Source organism: Gorilla gorilla, chromosome 9 (genome assembly GCF_029281585.2).
Source record: "Gorilla gorilla gorilla isolate KB3781 chromosome 9, NHGRI_mGorGor1-v2.1_pri, whole genome shotgun sequence".
Lineage (NCBI taxonomy): Eukaryota > Metazoa > Chordata > Mammalia > Primates > Hominidae > Gorilla > Gorilla gorilla.
The window spans coordinates 12,831,101-12,855,967 of record NC_073233.2 but is presented as its reverse complement, the minus strand read 5'-3'; the positions used below and the strand labels follow the sequence as shown (position 1 = coordinate 12,855,967).

At 43.3% G+C, this 24,867-nt stretch overlaps 2 protein-coding genes across 7 annotated transcripts in view; one reads left to right on the top strand and one right to left on the bottom strand.

Moving 5' to 3' along the window:
• RRP8 (ribosomal RNA processing 8) overlaps positions 1 to 5,479 on the top strand; it is a 91,053-nt gene extending 85,574 nt beyond the window's left edge. The window contains exon 8 of the transcript XR_008669546.2: positions 5,377 to 5,479. The gene's annotated coding sequence lies outside the window, so the exon portion shown is untranslated. The remainder of the gene's footprint in view (positions 1 to 5,376) is intronic.
• DNHD1 (dynein heavy chain domain 1) overlaps positions 1 to 24,171 on the bottom strand; it is a 76,030-nt gene extending 51,859 nt beyond the window's left edge. For 5 of the 6 annotated variants that reach the window (XM_031007633.3, XM_063710615.1, XM_063710616.1 and 2 more), the window contains exons 1-9: positions 22,481 to 24,171; positions 21,364 to 22,201; positions 17,384 to 17,557; positions 11,202 to 11,405; positions 11,013 to 11,123; positions 8,854 to 9,010; positions 478 to 732; positions 231 to 368; positions 44 to 95 (exon numbers count right to left, since the gene is read on the bottom strand). In XM_031007633.3, the coding sequence (XP_030863493.3) occupies positions 44 to 95; positions 231 to 368; positions 478 to 732; positions 8,854 to 9,010; positions 11,013 to 11,123; positions 11,202 to 11,405; positions 17,384 to 17,557; positions 21,364 to 22,201; positions 22,481 to 22,613 (2,062 nt within the window). In that variant the 5' untranslated portion in view covers positions 22,614 to 24,171. The remainder of the gene's footprint in view (positions 1 to 43; positions 96 to 230; positions 369 to 477; positions 733 to 8,853; positions 9,011 to 11,012; positions 11,124 to 11,201; positions 11,406 to 17,383; positions 17,558 to 21,363; positions 22,202 to 22,480) is intronic. The other variant, XM_063710617.1, reaches the window with a different exon arrangement.
• Positions 24,172 to 24,867: the final 696 nt, after the last annotated feature.

Genomic DNA, 24,867 nt, shown 5'->3' with positions numbered 1-24,867 from the left:
CTCCTTCAGCCTTCCTACCCCCTGCCTAGGTTTCCCTAAATACCTTCAGAATACAGGGAATCCGAGGAGGTCTTCAGGTCTGCAGACTGCACTACCTTCATGCCAGGATATGGAGAAGGGGCAGAAATGGGAAAGCAATGAGGGATTCAAACCAGGTTGTGAGCTTCTGATTACTCAGAGGATAGGAACTGGGAATTCCCACAGCCAGCTCTCTGCCCAATCCAGAATACCTGCAAGGCAGAGGTCTTGACAGACTGTAGGCCTCCAGTTAGAGTCTGGATCATATTTTCAACACAGGGCACATGAGACAGTTGGCCATGATCATCAAAGACCAGCTGTGATGAGAGAAAGGGTTTCTGCCTTGGGGCCTGTAAAAAAAGGGTCAGGAAAGGTCGAGGGGCTAGATGTCAGTATACATTCCTCAGCATCTGGCCCTGGACTGCCTGCCACCTCCACACATGCCACCCGCCACCTCACTTGAAGGATGTTGGCCACAAAAGAGGTTATCTGCTCTTCCAAGGCAGAAATGAGGCTCTGATAAATCATGTAGTCGACCAGGCGGGCAAACTTTCCCAGCTGCAGCCACCAGGCCTCTGCTTGCTTCAGCTTCTGCTCCAGTTGCTTGTGCTGTACCCTCTGAAGGTATATGGAGCCTTGGCCTGTCCTGATCCTGTCGCAGTTTTGTACTCGCTCCTGTAGGCCCTGTTGCATGTGGTATGTGTCCTCGTGAACCTGTGAGCATAGAGTGGAAACTCATCAGATAGGGGGATGGAGAGCAAACCAGCCACCCACTAGTCTGTGCAAACTCTCAGGTCTTGGAGTCTGGGACCTAGAACCTAGATATACATATGGAGGGCTCCTTTTTAGTAGAGTTTACCCTACCCCACCCCCTCAAATTTTATTTGACCAGAGAAGATGTGAAATAGAGAACATATATTGAGAGGTCACAATGTGCTAATGTGGTAGGCCAGGCCTGTCTACTGAAAACCCCCAGGGTGGAACTCAAATAGAAAATTTGTGTATATGTAAATATAGAGGTTCACAATGCACAGAAGAGACAAAAAGAAAAAGATGGGATAAATAAGGCTAAACAATAATTTCAGGATATGGACTCTGGATAATAATTAGGCTAGGTGATGTGGCCTGCTGAGTAGAATGATATTGGTTTATGTTACAATAGAAGCTGTTTCTGGGCACTGATATACACTTTCTATTAGAGGAGAGGGAATGTGGAATAAAAGCCTGGGAGCCTTTTTGTGGGTTCTTTCAGATCTGGGAGGTTCCTCAGCCTATAAAGGCTGCTGACAATTGCCAATGCTCTGGGCTTTTACTGTTGAGGAACAGAGAAGAGGTACCAGAAACCTATGCTTGGCCAGATGGATCCTTTGTCTTCCCTGCTCTCCTGTTCCTTTTGATGCTCCCTAGAGCTTGTGATTAGAACTGATTGGTTCTGTGAATTGTACTTCTGGTATCCGTGAGCTCAAGCCCCAGTCTTCTCAGACCCAAGCATAAGACAGTTAAGTCCTAAGCACGGGACATCATATGCAAACATGCCCTATGCATATGATGATTTTGTATATGAGACTAAGTGAGATGTTTTCTTCCATGTTCTAACAATACTCCCCAATACCCAGTGCTTCCCACTTCATAACTCTTAGTCCAATGCACCATCATTTTGTTATTTATATAACTCATCCACTACACTGTAAGCTCCTTTAGGAGGCGATCTCTGTTACACCTTATTTCATTTTTCTATTGCTTAACACAGTGCCTGGCATGGGGTAGTTCCGCAGTAAATGTTTGTAAAAAGAATGTATAATCTCACATTGAAAGAGCCTACTGAGTGCCATTAGGATAAAACCATACCAACGATAACAATAATGATTGCTAATACCATAGAACATAATCAGTATACATTTTTAAAGCACCAATACTAGGGGTGATAACAGCCAAATTATGTGAAAAAAATGTTTAGGATGGGCACGGTGGCTCATGCTTGTAATCCCAGCACTTTGGAAGACCAAGGAGGGTGGATCACTTAAGTCCAGAAGTTTGAGACCAGCCTGGGCAACATGGTGAAACCCGATCTCTGCAAAAAATACAAAAAATTAGCCAGGCGTGGCGGTATCAACTGCTGTAGTCCCAGCTACTCGGGAGGCTGAGGTGGGAGGATCACCTGAGCCCAGGAAGTTGAGGCTGCAGTGATCCCTGATCATGCCACTGCATGGGCAACAGAGTGAGATTCTGTCTCAAAAGTAATGATACCAATAAAAAACTTGGAATTCTGTACCTAGCCAGAATATCATTAAAGTTTGAGGATAAATAAAAACATTTTTAGATATACAAAGACTCAGAAAATTTTCCATCCACAGATTCTCCCTTAAAACAATTAGGAATAGTATTAATATATTCCAGGCAGAGGAAAATGAATCCAAGCGGATAAAGTGTTCTACAAAAGATTTGATGGGCAAAGAAATTTGTGAGACATATTGTTAATTTTAAATAGTGCTATGGCCTGTGTGTTTGTGTCCCTCCAAAATTCATATTTTGAAATCTGAACCCATAAGGTGACAGTATTATGAGGTGGAGTCTTTGGGGAGGTGATTAGATCATGAGGTCTCCAGTCTCAGGAATAGGATTAGTGCCCTTAAAAAAAAAAAAAAAAAAAAAAGAAGTCCTAAATCATACAGTATTTGTCTTTCTTTGTCTGGCTTATTTCACTTAGCATAATGTCCCCAGGGTCATACGTGTTGTCACTAATGGCATTATTTCCTTCTTTTTGTGACTGAATAATATTTCATTGTATATATGTATTAATATCACAATTTCTTTAATCATTCATCCATTGATGGACACATCGATGTTTCTATATCTTGGCTATTGTGAATAATCCTGCAATAAAAATGGGGGTATAGATATCTCTTTGAGATACTCATTTCATTTCCTTTGGGTATATACACAGAAGTGGGATTGCTGGATCATATGACAGTTCTATTCAAAGGGTTCAAACTTTTAGTTATAAGATGAACAAGTTCTGGGAATCTAATGTACAGCCTGTGTGGTGATGGATGTGTTAATTAATTTGACTGTGGTAATCATTACACAATGTATACATCTATCAAATCATCATATTGTACACCTTGAATATATTCCATTTTTATTTGTCAATTTTATTTTTAAAAGGCCCCAGAGAGCTGGCTAGTCCCTTCTGTGGTGAGAAGGTGCCACCTATGAGGACTGAGCCCTTGCCAGACTCTGAATCTGTCATCACCTTGATGTTGGACTTCCCAGCTTCCAAGAATAAATGTTTGTTGTTTGTAAGCCACCCAGATTATGGTATTTTGTTATAGAGGCCTGAGTGGACTAAGACAAAGGAGTAGGTTTTAAAACAAGAATGTTCATAACAATCTTGCAGAAGATTCCAGGAGATAGCAATATAAGAGTAATGGGAAGAATAGAGGGAGGAAGAGAGAAGGGAAAGGAAAGTATAATGCTAAGGTTCTTATTCTGCTTGGGAGAACGATATGGTTAAAAATTCATACTTGTCATTCATTCACTCAACAAAAATTACTGAGCACCTACTAAATGGCATACCCTACAGTAAGCACTAGAGATATATTCGTGAATGAGTGCTCAAGTCATTGCCCCTCCAGGAGGAGGGAGAGAGACAGCAAACATAATAAATACATAATTTATGGTGTACGTAAAAAGGTGGTTAGTACTGGTGGGGCGAGGTGGCTCACGCTTGTAATCCCAGCACTTTGGGAGGCTGAGGTGGGCGGATCACGTGAGGTCAGGGGTTTGAGACCAGCCTGGCCAACGTGGCGAAACCCTATGTCTACTAAAAATACAAAAATTAGCCAGGCATGGTGGTGGGCGCCTGTAATCCTAGCTACTCGGGAGGCTGAGGTAGGAGAATCGCTTGAACCCTGGAGGCAGAGGTTGCAGTGAGCCAAGATTGCGCCACTACACTCCAGCCTAGGCGACAAGAATGAAACTCCATCTCAAAAAAAAAAAAAAAGTGATTAGAGTACTATGACAAAACAAAAGAGAGTGAAAACATGTATTTTAAAATGAGTTTAAAATATGATTTTAAAATACATGTTGCAAAAACTGAAAGAACAGCAAGCAGAAATGAACAAATCTATAGCTGTAGGTAGGAAGGGATATTTAACATATACCTCTCAGAAACTGAAAGACAATGGAGGTTAAAAAATTATTGTGTCTTGGCTGGGTGTGGTGGCTCATGCCTATAATCCCAGCACTTTGGGAGGGCGAGGTGGGAGGATCACTTGAGCTTGGAGTTCGAGACCAGCCTGGGCAACATGGTAAAACCCTGCCTCTATAAAAGAAATACAAACATTAGCCAGGTACGGTGGCCCATGTCTGTAGTCCCCGTTACTCAAGAGGCTGAAGTGAGAGGATGGCTTGAGCCCAAGGGGGTGGAGGTTGCAGTAAGCCAAAATCATGCCACTGCACTCCAGCCTGGGTGACAGAGTGAGTCCCTGACTCAAAAAAAAAAAAAAAAGTGTCTATAGAATATTTGAATAAAACAGTGAATGAGCTTGGCCTAATACATATTCTTTTAGGCTGAGTTCCCCAGAAGCAGACCCTGAGACAGGGATTGGGAGAAATGTGATTTATTGAAGGAATGATCTTCAGGGAAACAAGAGCCTCTAAAGGAGTAAAAAAAAAAAAGCAGAAAAGAGAAGGGGAAAGTACCCAGCAAGATCTCAGCTAAATTCTATTTTTGGTCTCATCTGGAGTGGGGAAGGAGGCTTGGAATGTTCCAATCGTATTATAGAGTTGTCATGCCTTGAAGCAAGTAAGGAAAACACAAAGGCTGAGGAACTGTTCCATGTGAGAGAGACTAAAGAGAAGTGAGCACTAAATTCAATACATAATTCTGGTTTGGATCCTGAAGAATGAAAAAATACATCAATAAAGGACATTATTAGAACAACTGCCAAATTTTGAATAAAGATTGGAGATTAGATAACAGAGTTGTATCAGAGTGAAATTTCCTAATCTTTGATCATTGTACTATAGTTATAAAATGAAATGTCCTCATTCACAGAAAAAACATACTGACATATACAGGAGTTGCTATGATTTGAATGATTTGAATGTGTCTCCCAAAAGTTAATGTGTTGGAAACTTAATTGCCACAGTAACAGTTTTAAGAGATGGGGTCTTTAAGAGGGCTCAACCCACATGAAGGGATCAATGAGCTAAGAGGGCTCAACTCACATGAAGGGATCAATGTTCTGATCATGGGAGTGGGTTAGTTATCATGGGAATGGATTCCTGATAAAAAGGATGAGTTTTGCCTGATTTCCTCTCTCCTCTCTCTGTCTCATATTCATGTCTCATCAGTATGTGATACCCTCCACCATGGGATGAGACTCTCGCCAGATGTTCTTGGACTTCCCAGCCTCCAGAACCATGAACCAAATAAACTTTTATTCTTTATAAATTACCCAGTCTTTGGTATTCTATTATAGCAACAGAAAACAAACTAAGACAGGGGTAAGGGGGCTGATGCCTGCAATTGACTCTCAAATTATTTAGAAAATAATGTATACATGTTTAGAAAAAAAGAAAGAGCATAAATGATAAAGGAAATGGGAAAAATAATGATCTATATAAAGGGTATGTGAGAGTTTATCTTACTATCCTTACAATTCTAATAAGTTTGAAATTATATCAAAATACAAAATCACAGAAGGAAGGAAGAGAGGGAGGGAGAGAAAAAGGGAGGAAGGGAGGAAAGAAGGGAGGGAAGGAGGGAGAAAGGAAAGGAAAGGAAAGGAAAGGAGGGAGAGGAGAGAGAGAGGGAGGGAAAAGAAAAAAAATAAGTGTTGGTAAGAATGAAAGGCAACTGAGGCCAGGTGCAGTGGCTTACACCTGTAATCCTAGCACTTTGGGAAGCCAAGGCAGATGAATCACTTGAGATCAGGAGTTCAAGACCAGCCTGGCCAAGATGGTGAAACCCTGTCTCCACTAAAAATATAAAAATTAGCTGGGTGTTGTGGCTCACACCTGTAATCCCAGTTACTTGGGAGGCTGATGCAGGAGAATCACTTGAACACAGGAGGTGGAGGTTGCAGTGAGCTGAGATCACACCACTGCACTCCAGCCTGGGAGACACAGCCAGACTCACACCTGTAATCCCAGTACTTCGGGAGGCTGAGGCAGGTGGATCATGAGGTCAGGAGATTGAGACCATCCTGGCTAACACGGTGAAACCCCGTCTCTACTAAAAATACAAAAAAAAATTAGCCGGGCGTGGTGGCAGGTGCCTGTAGTCCCAGCTACTTGGGAGGCTGAGGCAGGAGAATGGTGTGAACCTGGGAGGCAGAGCTTGCAGTGAGCCAAGATCGCACCATTGCACTCCAGCCTGGGCGACAGAGTGAGACTCCGTCTCAAAAAAAAAAAAAAAAGAATGAAAGGCAGCTGGAAATCAGCATCACTGATGGAAATGTAAACTGGTACAACCACTCTGGAAAACTGTTTGGCAGTATAAAACATACATATATTCTATTCTAGCAGTTCCACTCCTGGAATATATATCCCAAAAAAATAAATGCTTATGTCCACCAAAAGACATGTACAAGAATGTTCACAGCAGTGTTATTCATAATAGTAAAAAACTGGAACCAACCCAAATGTCCACAATAGAAGAATGAATATATAAATTGTGGTCATTCATACAGTGAAATACTACGTAGCTATACAAAAAGAGTAAACCACTGCTACCTAGAACATTATGGATAAATCTCACAAACATAATGTTGAGTGAAAAAAGTCAGGCAAAGAGGAGCACACACTGTCCAATTCTAGTTATATGAAATTCAAAATGAGACAAAATTAACCTGTGGTGACACAGGTCAGAGTACTGGTTACCTCTGCAGGGGTATCAATGAAAGAGGCACCAGGGAGCTTGCTGGGGTGCTGGAAATGTTCTCTATCGTGATCCAGGTATACAAATATATAGCAATACAAATACAAATGCAAAAAATTCAACAACTGTACAGTTAAAATTTGTCTACTGTATATGAATTATACCTTAATATACAAAATTGACTACTGAATTTCAAAAAGTTATAACTATTTTCATAACATTAAAGGTGGGATTGAGGAACTGAGAGGTAGAGAAAGGCTGTGGAGCAGCTCACCCCCATCTCCTGCCTCATTCAGCTTGGTACAATGGCAGGTCCAGCATTTATTGTCTGGAAGCTAAAGGCCACTGCCTCCTTTTCACTCCTGCACCTTGGCTTTAGGATCTTGACATTGCTAATGCCTTTGGCCCCTTTCCTCTAAACCTCCTGAAGAGAGACTTTGAATTTCCTTTTTAGCCACTCTTCTAAAACATCCAAAGAAGATATCACTGAAGAGTCCAATCAGTGCAAACTCGTAAAACATGCAGAGGCTCTTTGTGCAAAGACGTCCAATAATATCCCTAGGTTCCTGGGATACATCAATGAACAAAACAAAGATCTCTACCCTTGTGGAGGTTACAACCTATCATGAGACATTAGTAAAAATAGTAAGTAAATTATATAGTATTTTTAAAGGTGAGAAGGAAGACAGAAAAAGGAAAACAGAGTAGGATAAAGAGGACAGGTAATTCTTAGAAGGGGAAGGAATTTGACTATTTAAAATTTTATGAAAATGTTTTATTACGGGTATTTTTAAATATTTAAGATTTCAACCAGAGCAATCAACAGAAGTTATTGCTTCCTCCTAGGAACAGAAATTCCTTGCAGTCGGCCGGGCACGGTGGTTCACACCTGTAATCCCAGCACTTTGGGAGGCCGAGGTGGGCGGATCACAAGGTCAGGAGATCAAGACCATCCTGGCTAACACAGTGAAACCCCATCTCTACTAAAAATACAAAAAAATTAGCCAGGCGTGGTGGTGGGTGCCTGTAGTCCCAGCTACTCGGGAGGCTGAGGCAGGAGAACGGCGTGAACCCGGGAGCAGAGCTTGCAGTGAGCCGAGATCGTGCCACTGCACTCCAGCCTGGGCGACAGAGCGAGACTCTGTCTCAAAGAAAAAAAAAAAAAAAGAAAGAAAAAGAAAAGAAATTCCTTGCAGTTGAGGCCATTTTTGAGACTTCAGAGTTCTGTCCTTTGTGATTAACCTCCTCTGATGGAGTTTAGAGCAACATGTAGAACCCAAAACCTGGCTCAAGCCAGGCAAGGTATGCCTCCTTCACATTAATTAGTTATTTTCACAAAATCTGAGTGGGCCTCCTCTCTCAGAACCGGACTATCTATACATGGTAATTAGCCACAGTCCTGTGTGAATATCCAGCCCCACCTGACAACAAACCATGATAATAGACCATGGGCAACAGGTCAGTACACAGGAGGGCCTCCCAGAACTCTAGGCAGGGGTTGTGCATCACAGATGCAACGTACGCATAATTAAGAAGGACTCCATCATTGCATCCTTCCACTAACTACAGTGGCCTTCCAAAGGTTCAAGATATGTTCAAAAATAAGCTCAGCAGCATAAAAGACCAGGATTCCTGTTCTCAAATTCCCTAATTCCCAAAGGTCAGCATAAACAACAGAAAAAATAGACATTGATATATTCCTTCTCCTCCCTGCTCCTGGGTCAAGATCAACCCTTAGGGAAAGGTCTAGTTCAAGCCTCTGCACACCTGTTATTGATTCATCCATCCTAGAGCAGAAACTGCTGTTGCTGGGCAGGAAAATGGTTCTGATTCAATTGTAGAGTCCAGGTCACACAGTGGATTCCAGGAGAAACTTAACTAAGAGGAGGCTGGAACTCTGGGGAGCTCAACTTGGGGAAGAGGTCCACAATAAACTAAGAGCCTCTTACCAGTCGAAGAATGGATGTGCAGAGGTTTAGGCAATGATGGAGCAGCCGTAGAGCCTTATGCTTCTCCTTGGCTAGAGCTTTCTGCAGGTCCAGCAGCTCATAGCACCGATCCAGTTCCTGGGGTAGCCAGGACACAGAGTGTAGCTCCTGCAGAAACCTAGAATCAAGGACTAAGCTGGTCAGAGCTGGCATCCCAATCCTTCCTTGGATACCTTTGACCTCTTCTCAGCCTAGCTTACCTCAGACTGCACAAATATTTATAGAGATTGTAATATTACCAACAGTGACCAATAGTGACAGCTCCCTCTCGAGAGTTCTCTGAAAGAGTATAAGCCCAGAAAGCTGCTTTCTCAGCTATACAAGCTGAGAAAAGGCCTGGGGTATGTGCAAGTGCTTATACCTAGTGATCTCTCTGCTAGAAGAGAGGGTCAAATAGGTACCAAGGTCTGACTTAGAAGGAGAGACAGCAGAGGCTTCTTCCTTGGAATAGAGAAAGCTAAAGGTCCTAAAAGTCTAGGTGGACAGGTAAGTTTTAGGATCAAATGTGATGAAACTGGAACTTCTCTGTGGGCTGCCCATCCCTGAGGAAGCCCAATCCTGTTATCCATACCTCCCAAGCCCCAGAGAACTCCACACCTGTAAACATCCTTGAAAAGGATGAAGACTCCTAATAATCAGACAGGATGGTCACAATGGGCATCATTTATTCAGTGTCTACTGAGAGGTACTGAATGTGGCACTTTGTATTCACAGTCTTGTTTAATTCTCATTACAGAATTAAATCTAGAAATCTTTATCCGAGTTTGAAGATCAGGAAACTGAGGCTCAAATACTAAAGTCCCTTGCTAGTACTCAAGGTCTAAATAAGATTTGTCCAGTCTCCCAAGCCCTTATGCTCTTAATTACACCGTGATGATTAGGCCAGACTGGAGGATGAAACTCCCTAGAGCAGAAATTGCAAACTGGGTTAAATTCAGATGGAAAAGTTTTTCAAAATGAGTCACTAAGAGTTGGCTAGCACACAGTGTTTTAATAAAAATTTGAAGGTCTGGTGTGGTGGCTCACGCCTGTAATCCCAGCACTTTGGGAGGTCGAGGTGGGTGGATCACCTGAGGTCAGGAGTTCAAGACCAGCCTGGCCAACATGGCAAAACCTTGTCTCTACTAAAAATAAAAAAAATTAGCTGGGTGTGGTGGTGCATGCCTGTAATCCCAGCTACTCAGGAGGCTGAGGCAGGAGAATTGCTTGAACCCAGGAGGAGGAGGTTGCAGTGAGCCAAAATCGCGCCACTGTACTCCAGCCTGGGCGACAAGAGTGAAACTCCATTTAAAAAAAAAAAAAATTTCTTTTGAGTTAAAATTTGGTTGAAATTTGAGTTAAAAGTGAGAAATTTCATAACAAAATGTGGACTTCTAGGAAATCCTGAAATGTAAGGTGGCTGATCACACTGGACCTATATTCCCAAACAGCAACAATTAGTAATTAGTTGGAACTGAGTAGTGACTATCCTCTTTAGATGCAGTCTCCAGATTGCAGTTCCCACGCTCCCTAATGTCTTCCACCTAAACCACTGCATTCCTTCAATACTTCCTGCTTAGGCCCTTTAGGCAACTGAATTTGCAACTCCTGTCACAGAATATACCTAAGAGTAGCTGAGGAGTCATGTAGGGAAAGCAAGGAAATACTGAAAATAGGAATAACCAACCTTTTCCAAAAAAAACAAAAATAGAATCCAAGTAATATCTTGGAAAGAACAGAGAGTTTGGATTCAAACAACTGAATTAGACCCCCAGATCTGACATTACACATAATTACGTGAGTGCAAGTGGTTTAAGATATATAATTACCTGGAGAATACTGCATATATTCTCCATAGAGAATATATTCTATTCATGAAATAGAATATAATCTAGTTCAGAATATATGTTCAAAGAAAAAACTGGTTATTTAACAGTATGTAAGGTATGATCACATTTTGTATATGTGATAGAAAAAAGACTAGAAAGATATGCAACAAAATGTTCATAGTGGTTGGTAGGATTAAAGGTTTTTTCTTAGTGCTTTTTTGTATCTTTCAGATTTTCTACAACAAACGTACTATTACCTTTAGTAAAACTAATTTTTAAAAACTCAATGAAGTTGTGTTTTTAATACCTCACCTGCTAATATGGAGTAGCCCAGCTCCAAAGTGGGGCACAGCCAAGAGCAGATGATTCTCTAGGAATTTCTGGAGTCGATGCAGCCCCTGTAATCTCACATTCTTCTTCCAACTAGAAATTAGAGGTCAGTGATAATATACTGTTGCTGTCATCCATTTCCCCCCAAATCACATATCCGTCATTACCTACCAGGTAAAGGACTTGCGTAAGAGGCAATACTTAAAGAATGGAATGAACTGGAGCTGCTGCCAGAGAACACAGTGATGGTGCCAGGTACCCAGTGTCATCGTCTCGCTACCTTCCACAGGATGCACATGCAAGATCCCAAAGGGAGAGAAGATGTAGTGTTCGGGATTCACCTTGTTGGGTGGCACCACCATCAGGCTGTAAGGCCTTTAGAAAAAGAGCTCTGATCAGTGAAGGCCCTGGGAACTTTGTCAGACTTTAAGAGACCAAAGGAGGATAGAGGAGATGAAAAAGGGGAACAGGAAGGCAGGCAGAAGAAAGGAGAAAAAGGGGCAAAGAGAGCAGAATGATTTTTAAACTAGAAAGATGAAACAAATATTATTAAGAAGAAACCAAAGCCAAAGGTAGATGGGAAGAAAGAAAAAGGCACCTAGCCAGCTCCAAGAAGTTCATATCTTCAAATGCAGATATCTTACATCCCATCAGATCTAAGACACTGTCCACCGTAAGCTGCAGCATTATCTTATGAAATGCTAAGATAAAAATGCTTCTAATAAGATATTCCATCAATTTGTAAGATGCATCACAATTTTAGAGATGATGAAATGTGAAAAATCCTCATTCTAGACATGATAAAATACATATATACTTGGGTACTGAAAGACATGCAGAGATAATCAGAATGTTATTTGATGGAAAAACTGAGATTGGAGAAAAGCAGAGGAAGACTAGAAAATTCGAAACAGGCAAATAAAGAGGAAAATTGCAACCTAATGAACTAGACAAGTACCTTCAGAGCCATCTTAAAATCTTAGTTGGTCTTGGGTTCTCTTACTTCAGCAAAATGCACCTATATCCCACATTAAATGCAATATATATGGATTGATATAATAGGTGTATCTAGTTACAGTAGGCCAGTTAGCATAATGCTATGTTTAGATACATTTAATAAAGCATTTATTAATTTTTATTTTTCAGTTTTCTTTATATAACTCAGAGCTAGCAATATTTTTAAGCATTACATATATTTTTAGCATTTAAAAGCTGTATCCTAAGTCCTATAATGTCTAAGAGATAAAACAGCTCTCCTCTATCTCTCATCTCTCTCAACTTTCTAGAAAACATTGTTAAGCGAGTGACTTAAGAACATTTAGATAGATACCAGAATGGACACACTAAGTCAAGTCATACAAAAACCTTGTTTTGCTTTTGACAAAGTTACTAAAGTTTCTCAAGTATAGTACTCATATCCCCAAATTACAGATAGGAAAACTGAAACAAAGAGAAGTTAAAGCTTTGCCCAAGACAGTTAAGGGAAGAATACAGGATTTAAAACCAAAGTTACCTGACTCATGCCCCCTCCTTTAATCAGTGGGCCATTTAGCTTCCCACAGTGTAGCTGCCTATGTTAACTGAGCCCTGGCTCTTCCCAAGAGATATTTCCTTTTCCTATGACCTGCTTAATGGAGGCTGATGTTTCTGTGTAGGGCCAGGAGTTATACAGTACTCTTCTCATTCCCAATGGCCACTACTCCTTTGGAGTGTAAAATATACTCCAAATATATATGTAATGCTTAAATAAAAATATATGTAATGCTTAAAAATATTGCTAGCTCTGAGTTATATAAAGAAAACTGAAAAATAAAAATTAATAAATGCTTTATTAAATGTATCTAAACATAGCATTATGCTAACTGGCCTACTATAACTAGATACACCTATTATATCAATCCATATATATTGCATTTAATGTGGGATATAGGTGCATTTTGCTGAATATCCTTTGGAGGATATTCACTCATTCTACAAATGCTTATTAAGGCAAGCAGTGTGTAAGCCACTGAGGATACAGCAGTGTTCAAGAAAAATCCAGTCTCTGACTTTATGGAACTTAGTTAAACCATTTATCAAGTTGTCCCTCTGTTCAAGTATTGTGGTCAGAGATGGGGACATAAAGATGACTTCTACATAGTCCTTGTCCTCAAAGGGCTCAGAATCAACTGGAGTATGACATGATACTAGAGAGTAGATGGGGGAAATCAATATCTTCCTGAGTCCCAGAACCAAACATTCAGCTGTTTCCAAAACATCTCAAACTCCGTCTTGCTTGCACCTGAAACTCAGCAAGTTCTGTACTAAACTCAATATCTACCCCCACCAAATCTGTCCCTAATCTGGGCAATTAGTTCACTCATTAATTCAACGAATATTACTGAGTATCTACTCTATGCCAGACTGTTCTAAGCCCTGAGGATACATCATTAAACACAACAAACCCAAACCCCTCCCTGATGGAGCTCTCATTCTACTAGAGAAGATGATAAACATAATTAACAACAGGAAGGGGGAAAAAGAACAGGCAAAGGGAGATTGGCAGTGCCAGGGGAGAAGGAAGTGCAATTTTAAATGGGGTGGTTAAGGGTGGGGGAGTGACAGCTGAGCAAAGACTCAAAGAATAAAGGAGGTGAAGGAATAAATTCTCTCCTAAATGTAAATCAAACACTGGAGAAAATGCAATTAAAATTTTGATAAATTCAAACACATTAAAAAAATCTGTTACATGGCAAATAAATAAATATAATGAAACAGCAAGTGAAAGAGTTCTATTGATGGTGCACTAGAAATTTGGACCAACATTCCCACTTGAGAACAACTAGAAAAACTAGGCCAACTATCTGGATAATATATGAAACTGGATAATATATGAAATATAATATCTGTATAACACATCAGAGAACCCAAAAATGTAATCCCCCAGCCTTTGGGTCGAGACCCCAAATGGCTACAACACAGGAGTAAAGTGGAACCAGAAATATACCTCCTCTTTGGTATGGGACCTGAACTGCAACTTTTGCTCATTTAGTTCCCTGAGTCTGTTGAAAGCTTGGCTCCTCTTTTCAGTACCTCAGGAATGCATAGTAAAATTGACATTTAACTACCTTTATATTGAGAGGAATTGAGAGGTCCCTCTGTTTGGGGAAAAGCAGCACCAAATGCTGAACTCACTGCAATGGGTTTCCTTCTTTGGCAGATCCTGGCCCTGTAATCATCCATTGCCTTTTTAGTTCTTTTGTCAATAGTTTCTTATCTCTTTATGTGCCTAATTGTCTTTGATCGAGATGCTTCTCTAGTTATAAAAGATGCTGATAGTTTAAAGCCCTAAGCTTGTCATTTGCTTTCTGTAAGCTCTCCACTATGGTTTGTAGGCATTCCATCCCACATTGTTACCATTACTATCATTACAGCCATGACAGTCAAGTGTAGCAGCCACTAGGTGTCAGTATCACATTCAACCACAAGTGATAATTTAATTAATTGTGATGCCACTGTGTGTCATGGATTACTAGTATCCTATTTCCCATTAGCAAGGAATTCAGAACTGTTTTAGGCCAAGGACATTACCAAACCAAAGAAGATCCTATATTAGAGGCTAGTTTCCTGGGACCACTCATAATGCCAAGTACCATGTTAGTCAGGGTCCAGTCAGTAAAACAGAAACCATACTAGGCATTTCAACAAAGTGAATTTAATAAAGAGAATGTGTTTTTAAAAAGATGTCGAGGCCAGGCGCGGTGACTCACACCTGTAATCCCAGCACTTTGGGAGGCTGAGGTGGGTGGATCACTTGAAGCCAGGAGTTCGAGATCAGCTTGGCCAATATGGCAAAACCCCGTCTCTACTAAAAATACAAAAATTAGCCAGTCATATTAGCAAGTGCCTGTAATCAAAGCTACTTGGGAGGCTGTGGCAGGAGAATCGCTTGAACCTGGGAGGCGGAGATGCGGAGATTAAAGTGAGCCAAGATCGCCATGGCACTCCAGCCTAGGCAACAGAGTGAGACTCCATCTTAAAAAAAATAATAAAAATAAAAATAAAAAACCAGCTCCAGAACTAGAGGAACAAATGGAAGAGGTTCAGGTTATTAGAAGCTATGAGGTTGGAGGAGGGGCCTTGCAGAGTTGAGACTCAGAACTCTGAATGGGGCCGGGTGCAATGGCTCATGTCTGTAATCCCAGCACTTTGGGAGGCTGAGAAGGGAGGATAGCTTGAGCCCAGGAGTTCGAGACCAGCTTGAGCAACAAAGTGAGATCCCATATCTACAAAAAATTTAAAAACTAGCCAGTCATGGTTGTAGGCACCTGTGGTCCCAGTCACATGGGAGGCTGAGGTGGGAGGATCACTTGAGCCCAGAAGGTGGAGGCTGCAGCAAGCTGTGTTCAAGCCACTGCACTCCAGCTGGGGCAACAGAGCAAGACTGTCCAAAAAAAGAACAACAACAAAAAGAACTCTGAAGGAAAGGGGCTACCAGCTGGTGTTGGTACCTCTCAGGGTTATGAAGAGGCTGATTCAGACAGTGCTGGCTGGGCCAGGCACGTTGGCTCATGCCTGTAATCCCAGCACTTTGGGAAGCTGAGGCGGGTGGATCACTTGAGGTCAGGAGTTCAAGACCAGCCTGACCAACATGATGAAACCCTGTCTCTACTAAAAATACAAAATTAGCCAGGTGTGGTGACACATGCCTGTAATCCCAGCTACTTCAGAGGCTGAGGCAAGAGAGTCGCTTGAACCAGGGAGGTGGAGGTTGCTGTGAGCCGAGATTATGCCATTACACTCCAGCCTGGGCAACAAGAGTGAAACTCTGTCTCAAAAAAGAAAAAAAGAAAGTGCTGCTGCCAAGGTGAAAGACCATTGCTGAGGCAATGATGGCAGAAAGAGCAAGCAAACGAAACAGCAAGTCCCTTCCCCTCTTATCTTGCTGTCCAGTCTCCTAGCACTCTCCATTAATCAAACCTAATAGAAGGCCAGCTGAAAAAAGAGAAAAAGTTTGCAGAATCTCAGCCCCAGTATCACAAAGCAGAGAGGGAGGAGGAGAATTAGAATCAAGAGGCAATCAATTAATAACCAGCAGGATGCTCTCAGTGAACATTTATTAAATGAATTGATCAGTAAATGAATGAATGATATTGATCATTAGTGCTACCTAAGTTCAAGAGATCAGTGTGCACAGGAAATAAGGTTCTTTGGGAGGCTGTATTAGATACTGCTTAAGAGCATGAACTTTTGGATTAAGATAGTCCTAGGTTTAAATCCTAGTTACACCACTTATTATGTAGCTTTGGATAAATTACTTAACCTGTCTTATGTATCAGTCCACTCATCTCATATATAGAGATAATAATAGCACCTACCTGGTAGATGAGGATTAAGTAACACATGTCATGAGTTTATTAGCACAATGCCTAATATATTGAAGAGTTTGGTTAAAGGCAATTATTACAATTATTTCTGGGAGGAGATGGACTTGAATAGGGCTTTTTAAAATAGGTGAGATTTGAGCCAGGCATGGTGGCTCATGCCTGTAATTCTGGCAGTTTGGCAGGCTGAGGCTTGAACCCAGGAGTTTGAGACCAGCGTGGCAACACAGTGAGACCTCATTCTACAAAAAATAAATTTTAGAAAACTGGCCGAGTGTGGTGATTCATGCCTGTAATCCCAGCTACTCAGGAGGCTAAAGTGAGAGGACTGCTTGAGCCAGAGAGATTGAGACTGCAGTGAGCCATGACTGTGCCACTGCACTCCAGCCTGGGTGACAGAGTGAGCCCTTGCTTCAAAATAATAAGAAGAAATTTTTAAAAGTAGGTGTGATTTGGATCTAATGAGAGGAAGTCAATAAATGTCTCTTGAGTCATGGGGAAGGAGGAGACCTGTTTTTATAGCCCCATAGATAAACTAGAGCCAGGAGGCAGAAGTTAAAAGAATGCAGATTTTGATTCAGTCTAAGGAATAAGATACCTGGAAAAAAATTTTCCTGACACTGTAAAGATTTAAACAAACACGTGATTCTTCCATTGGAGTTGGAATAGATCACCATAAAATTTACTTCTAAGGCTATGAACAAATGTTTCTATCATTCTAGGATAGAATGAAAAAGAAAGAGCAAAATGTGAGAAAAGGATGTGTAAGACAAAAGGCTGTGTAAGCAAAGGGGAGTGAAGGGGAGGTAGAGGGTGGAAAGGAGGAGGAGGCTGAGGAGAAGGGAAGAGAGAGGGACACTAGAGTCAGAGGAGGAGTATGTGGAGAAAGGACAGGGAGAAGGGTGCGCACGTGGAGAAAGAGGAGGGGGAAGATAGCATAGAAGGAAACCAGGCAGGGGGAGGAGAAGGGGCCTGGACATAGGCTATCACCTAAAGTACCGGCTGGGAGCCACATTGAGATAGAGGAAGTGGATCTTCTTCAGGTATCTCTCCGTCTTCAGAGCAGTCATCACCTGGCTATCCAGGAAGGAAGTCTCAGGTGAAAAGCCGGTGCTGCTCTTTTGGAAGGCCTTTTCCCTGGGAACTTCATAGTCAAGCTGAGACCTGTGTGACAGAAAATCAGGAGAGAAAAGGCAGAGCAAAAAGGTCAAGTACCTTAGAGGGAGGCCTTGCCACTGTTGGCTAGTGAAAGGAGGACTAGATCAGGTGCCTGAGGAGACCTGACGTGGCATTGTCGAGCCTGACTACCATCTATACTCAAAGATACCACATACTGGGCAAATATAGCGTATCATAGAACACAGTTAGGCAACAATATTGACACAAACATGTGTGTGAGCAACCTCTCCCTTTCTGATAAACAAATAATCATTCTGGATTGATTGGAATTACCATGAAGTCAGTATTACATAATACTGTGTACAAATAATGGGAAGACTTTATTTTCCCAACTCATTGCTCTGTAAGCCCACAGTACTGGATTTCCCCTCCCAGCTCAACCTTCTTGGCCTTTCAGATTTAATATCCTATCTTTGATTCCATTATACCTGCTTTCCAACCCTGAATGATCTCCATGCCTGTTACATTTTCTGCTCTTCCCCTACCATCACCCAACCTCTAGCTTCATATTCTTTCCTTTCCTGCCGAGATCCAATGGTGGCCCCCTCAAGCCTGCACCAATACACTCATCCTCTTACTCTTCTGCATTCTGGTCAACAAAATTGGTATGGAAATTAGTTACCAATAACTCAAAAGTGAATGACTAATAATTTTTAGTTGGGGTGACCTGAGAGCACACATACAAAAAAAACTCTGGAATGATTTAACTTAGACTTAGCCAGTCAGAATATACCAGTATCATTAACTGACCCAAACTTAGATCAACACAAGTTTCCCCAGGGATAACAGTGCAATCCTATTCTAGAATTCATATCAACAATATGGTTTATAACCTTTATACATATGTCCTTGATGAACTGTTGTGTTGGATCAGGACATCTTAAATGGTATAATTGCTCTTATAGGTTCATTTTCTCAGCAAAGTCCTATATTATATAGTATATTCAGAAGATCGCAAAACCAAGGACATTTGCTCCTCTACGGGTTCCTGGTGTCCAATCAGCTGTGGGCTCATTCTGCCTGATGTCTTCACATAAGTCCTCAGACAGCTACCTCTTTCAGGCCTCTCAAACTGCTATCCCTAACCCCATGCAAGCCCTGCTGAGCTCGCAGTTCCATCCCATTCTCTGTCTCCTTCTCTGCCTGGAGAAAGCTGAAGTTTTTAGCCATTAGCCAATTCCCTCAACTTCAGTTGCCTTCCCCCACACTTATCTGTCCCCCGATTTCAGAGGAAGGGGTATCCTTTCTTCTCTGTAAGATTGATTCCTCCATCAGTGCTCTGGACCCCTTATTCTCTATGATATATTTTTAATCTACTCTTCTTCTTACCTTAGTCTATTTATTCATTTAGTCTACGAATATTTATTGAGCACCTACTTCTCAAGCACTGTGTTAAGGGATATAAACATCTCTCTATCAAAAAAAAAAAAAAATCCCTACCCAGACACCAAAATTCTTTCAAGCTGCTGCCCTGCTATTTGTCTTTTCCCTTCAAGCTAAGCTTCACAAAAAAAATCGTAAAATGCGATTTCCACTTCATCTTCCATTCACTCCTCAATGCACCACAATCTAGCTTCCTCCCCACAAAACTTAACCTCTTCCTTGTTACTACATCCAATGAACATTTTCATTCTTCTTACTTGTCTCATTTAACATGTAATACTACTGACTGCTCCCTCCTCCTTGAAACTCTGTTTGATGTTTTTGTTAATCTAATCTAGACCTGAACACTCCCCCCACATGCTTTCCCCCTAACTACACTCCCTCTCTCTCTCTCTCCCACCCGCAGAGGAGCAGCCAGGCAAAAGACGGTATTCTTTTGTTTTATCGCACTTATTACAATTTGTAATTATATTTTACTTGTTATCAACTTAACTATGTCTCCCTAACTAAACTGTAATACCTCAAGTGAAGGGATTGAGTCTGTCTCATTCACTTCTGTATCCCTAGCATCTTGCAGATCCTAATAAATGTAGCTATCCAACACTTATTGAATGAATGAATGTCTGGCAAACCACTCCGGGAGAACGTAATGCAAATTAAGCCATATTAGCTAGACCTCAGAAGTTTACTGCCAGGTTCAAAGGGAGGGCAAAGAACTTGATCCCTTCCCAACATCTCAGCCCGTGCCAATTCAGTCAAGTTCTCCCAGGAAAGGAAACTTGTACTCAAGGCACAGGGCAGCTCTTTGGAAAAGGAAAAGATTCCAATAGGGCCACCATAAATTTATGGCATTGGCCACCTCCCATTAGGGCCCCAGGAGCCTGCCTATCTATCTAACATTAGGCTTTAATAGAAAGACTTGACCCAGCCATAAACTTACAGCAAAAACTGAGGAAGCCAACCTTAATTAAAGGTAAAACTAGCCTTCTTCCCGAACAGTAAATGTGCCACAGACAGCTGCAAAGCATTGTCTAGAAAATGAGGCCAGAGGACAAGGAGAATTCCAAAACTAAAGTTAAAGAACTCTCTTAGGCACGGTGGCTTATGCCTGTAATCCCAGCATTTTGGGAGGCCGAGGTGAGCAGATCACTTGAGACCAGGAGTTGGAAACCTAGCCTGGTCAACATGGCGAAACACTGTCTCTACTGAAAATACAAAAATCAGCTGGGCGTGGTGGCATGAGCCTGTAATCCCAGCTACTCGGGAGGCTGAGGCAAAAGAATCGCTTGAACCTGTGAGGCAGAGGTTGCAGTGAGCCAAGATCAGGCCACTGCACTCTAGCCTGGGCGACAGAGTGAGACTCTGTTTCAGAAAAAAAAAAAAAAAAAAAATCGAAAGTTAAAGAACGGTGAGAAGAGAAGGTCTCTGTAAGCATTCTGAAATCCTGTAGAGAGCTCTGATAGCCAGATATTTTAAAAAAGAAAACAATAGGGCCGGGCGCAGTGACTCACGCCTGTAATCTCAGCACTTTGGGAGGCAGAGGTGGGCGGATCATGAGGTCAGGAATTCGAGACCAGCCTGGCCAACAAGTGAAACTCCGTCTCTACTAAAAATATAAAAATTAGCTGAGTATGGTGGCACGTGCCTGTAGTCCCAGCTACTCAGGAGGCTGAGGCAGGAGAATCACTTGAACCCGGGAGGCGGAGGTTGCAGTGAACTGAGACCACGCCATTGCACTCCAGCCTGGGCGACAGAGTGAGACTCTATCTCAAAAAAGGAAAGAAAGAAAGAAAGAAAAAGAAAAAAAGAAACAAAAGAAAAATATATCACTCAAGGGGCCAGAGTGCCCACACTGGCAGGGCAAGAAGAAGACTCTGGAAGGGTCAAAATGAAATTCTATCCAGTGGTGCTGCCAACTCCACTCTGCCTTGGAGCTGGTTTAAGTCACATAGACATGTGGGAAGGACACTCGGACACACATTCCCCAGGGGTACCTTGAGGGAAAGACCCAACATCCAGGAATCAACTCACGGTAGGCCCAGGCAATGTTCAGTGATTATGAATGAATTATAGAAAAATAATTAAGGAGACTTCTGGCATCATCTAAGAAAAAAACCTGGAAACTGAAAAGTCAAGCTGTTATTCTAAAGCTTTGGCTGCCTCATAGCTGACTTCTGATTTTCATTAATTTCTGTATTTCTCTATGGGGATTAAGACTAACACCACTGGGTTTATTTTGCAGAGAAAAAGGAAGAGGAAAGTAGCCTCACACTAGCTTTGTGTGGAGTTGGGCTAATCCCTGTGATAAACAGAGAGCTGGATCTAAACTTCCAAGTGACCCTAGAGGCACCCATAAAACAGCTCCTTTTTCTCCTCTGCTCAACCCCTAGACTGAGTCCCTCACTTACCTGGTCTCTTTTCTTCCAACAGGCTCCTCCTCTGCATTGTCAGTGTCACTGCTTTCATACCGTACAGGGATGTCCGTTGCCAGTGCCAAGGGAAGGAGACTAAGTCCATCCAGCCACACAGCCTCTTCTAGGGCCACCTGAGCGCCAACAATGCCCAGGCAGCGCTGTAGCTCGGGCAGTGTCAATGGTCGCAGCCAGGTGGGCAGCTCCTCCTTTACTTGCTGCCTGCTCCACTGGGCCTGCACAAAAGGGCAAGCTGGGCATGGGGGCCTGCGATGGAGCCTCCGCTTCTGGGGACAGCAGTCAGCATGGGAAGCACTGTCTAACAAAGAGCTGTCTGGAGGAAAGGCCTGGACAATGGCACCTAGCAGGTCCAGATGGAGGTGGGTTTGGACCCAGGGTGCCCAGCAGTACAGCTGCTCCAGGAAGGGCAGCAAATCAAGGTGGCCAACTAGCAACTCACGATATGGAGGCAGTAGACCCAGTACTGCATGAAGATAGCGCCAAGCTGCAGGGCTACTGTCCTGCAACACAGCTGAGAACAGAGTTCGGAGCTCAGCTAGCAGGAGTTCCAGCACTGTGGGCTGCTCTGACTCAGTTACTGGCTTCACGAACTGCCTCTGTTTCTGCTGGCAAGCCAAGGGCTGTTCTTTGCTGTCCAAGACACATATGGAGTGCCAAGACTTAAGGGAATCAGATGATGTCTCATCAGAAGACAAACCTACCCTCCTCTCCTCCGGGACCATGAGGAGCTGGGCATTCAACTGCTGTCGAAGTGACCTTGCCCATAGCTCAGGCTCCAACTGCCAGTTCCAGGATGCCAGATGCCGGGCCTCACCTGCATGGGCCAGCCCAGCAGAGGGGCCAGAGAAGGGACCTCAGGCTCTGGGCAGGGGATGGTCAGAGTCAACGGGGTTAGGAGGAAGAAAGGACCTGGGACAGGGAAATAGATGGAGCTACAGAGCAGAGCCAGACCAGCAGAGAGCCTTTCCTGAGACCCTCAGGCCCTCCCTACTGCTTCCCCAAAGACTCTGGTAAGGAGCAGGCCTAAGACAGACGTGAGAGCCCTCCTTGCAGAAGAGTTCCTTCTTACCTCCCAGTACCCTGTCCCCCTCACCTGGCCTAGTGGGGTTAGGAGGCAAGGCAAGGGAAGAGAGCCCGATCTGCTGATGAGGTTTCATTGAAGAGTGCCTGCTGGAGCAGTGAATGAACTTAGACTTGAGTTCCAGTCTGAGGCTCACCCTAATCATAGCCACCCATACACGGAGAGACTCGCACACAGACGTGCAATCACCTGAAGAGGCAAACTGACACACCGACAGAGCTCACTCTGAACCTCGGTCACAGCAAGGAATCTGCACTTGAGCTGGCGATCGCCTGAAAAACGGGTTAACAGGTCGTCACTCAAAGGCAGCAGAGCCCCAGTCCCATGACGTCTTCGCCCACAGGCTAAGGAGGTCGTGAAGACAGAAAGCCGAGGAGCAGGCACAGCAAATGATGGTCAGGATGCAGGTAGGGGAAGACGTTAAGAGGCAAAGGAGGGGGCTGGGAGAGCGGGGAAGAGGAGGCGGACTCTGTGGGAGGGGGTCCTGAGCCCAGGGGCGAGAGCGGGTCCTAGGGAACAAAGAGAAATGGATCCGGAGCCGAGGACTCACCCGCAGCTCCACCCGCAGCTCCACCCGCACCCAGCTGTTAGAACCGTTACAAGATTCCAGAAGGACCGAGTCTTTGCCAGGAGCATCCGGGGGAGCCAGAAAGAGGAGGGGCCAGGGTCCGATATGGGCGGGGCCGAGAGGGCAGAGCCCAAGCCTGGAGGGGCAGAACTAGGTCCAACCTGTGGGCTAAGGCTTGCCTGGGACAGGGACCTGTAGAGGACCAGGCGGGGTCTGAACTGCACGTGCAGTACGGTTGACTCGGGAGACTAGCAATCAAGAGGGTGTCGTAAGCAGGTGTTTATATCCATTCGCTGAGTATCTAAACTAGTGCCAGGTCTTTGGTATGTCTTTGGTACTTCCCCATCCCCACCCCCAACGTATCCATCTACCCTATCCCACCTCCCCAAAAGAAGCCCGAATAAAACAAAATCCTTGATCTCAAGGAGCTCAACATCTATTTGGCACGGGGGGAGGGGGATTTTTTGGGGAAGGGCTTATGGAGGGGCTAATTTTTAAAAATTAAGTTGAATGAGGCCGGGCGCGGTGGCTCATGCCTGTAATCCCAGCATTTTGGGAGGCCGAGGCGGGTGGATCACGAGGTCAGGAGATCGAGACCATCCTGGCTAACACGGTGAAACCCTGTCTGTACTAAAAATACAAAAAAATTAGCCGAGCGTGGCGGTGGGCGCCTGTAGTCCCAGCTACTGGGGAGGCTGAGGCAGGAGAATGGCGTGAACCCAGGAGGCGGAGCTTGCAGTGAGCAGAGATCGTGCCACTGCACTCCAGCCTGGGCGACAGAGGGAGACTCCATCTCAAAAAAAAAAAAAAAAAAAAAAAGTTGAATGATTAAAATAAAAAAAGAAATTCAGCCCACCTCTCCTCTGAAATCAGATTAGTATATCCAACTGCCTACTTAATATCTCCACCTGGAGAGCTTATAGGTATCTCAAACTTAAAATGTCCAAAAGCAGGCTCCTAACCACCCTTTCCCCACCAAAGAAATGCTGCTCCTTTCACTGTCTTTCCTACCTCAGTCAATGGCAAATCCATTCTTTCTGGTTTCTCACACCAAAACCTTGGAGTCAGCTTTGAGACCTCTTCCAAACCCCTTCTTTCTCTTCCCCTCTTCTCTTTCCCTTTCTCTTTCTCTCTCTCCCCCTCCCTCCATAAGTAATCCTTCAGGAAATTCTGTTGGTTATGCCTTCAGAATATATCCAGAATCCAGCTATTTCCCACCATCTTAAGTACTACAACCTTGGTCTAAGCTGCTATCATTTCTCACCTGGGTTTTTCACAGCCTTTGAACTGTTCTCCTTGCCTCAGATCCTTCTCATGCTTCTCACCATTGCCCCTACAATCCATTCTTTTTAGAGCAGCCAGTGATCCTTTTCAAATATAGGCAGATCCTATCACTCCTCTGCTCAAAGCTCACTAATGCCCCCTCATCTAATTCCTTCAGCTGAAGGCCAAAGTCCTATCATGGCCTACAAATTGCTGATAACTGCCTGCTACCTCTGTAGGCTTCTCTCTCCACATTCACACTCTACTACTGCTGTGCCTGAATCACACCAGCCATACCCCCACCTCACAGACTACATACAAGCTGTGCTGTCTGCTTGTGTATCAGTTAGGAGATACACAAGTTATGACTGTTATGTATTTTTTTGTAGAGACAGGGTCTCACTATGTTGCCCAGGCTGGTCTTGAGCCTCTGGCCTCTAGCAATCCTCCCACCTCAGCCCCCTAAAGTGCTGGGATTACAGGCGCGAGCTATTATGCCCGGCTGTGATGGTTAATTTTATTTGTCAATTTGACTGAGCTAAGAGATGCTCAGATAGCTGGTAAAGCA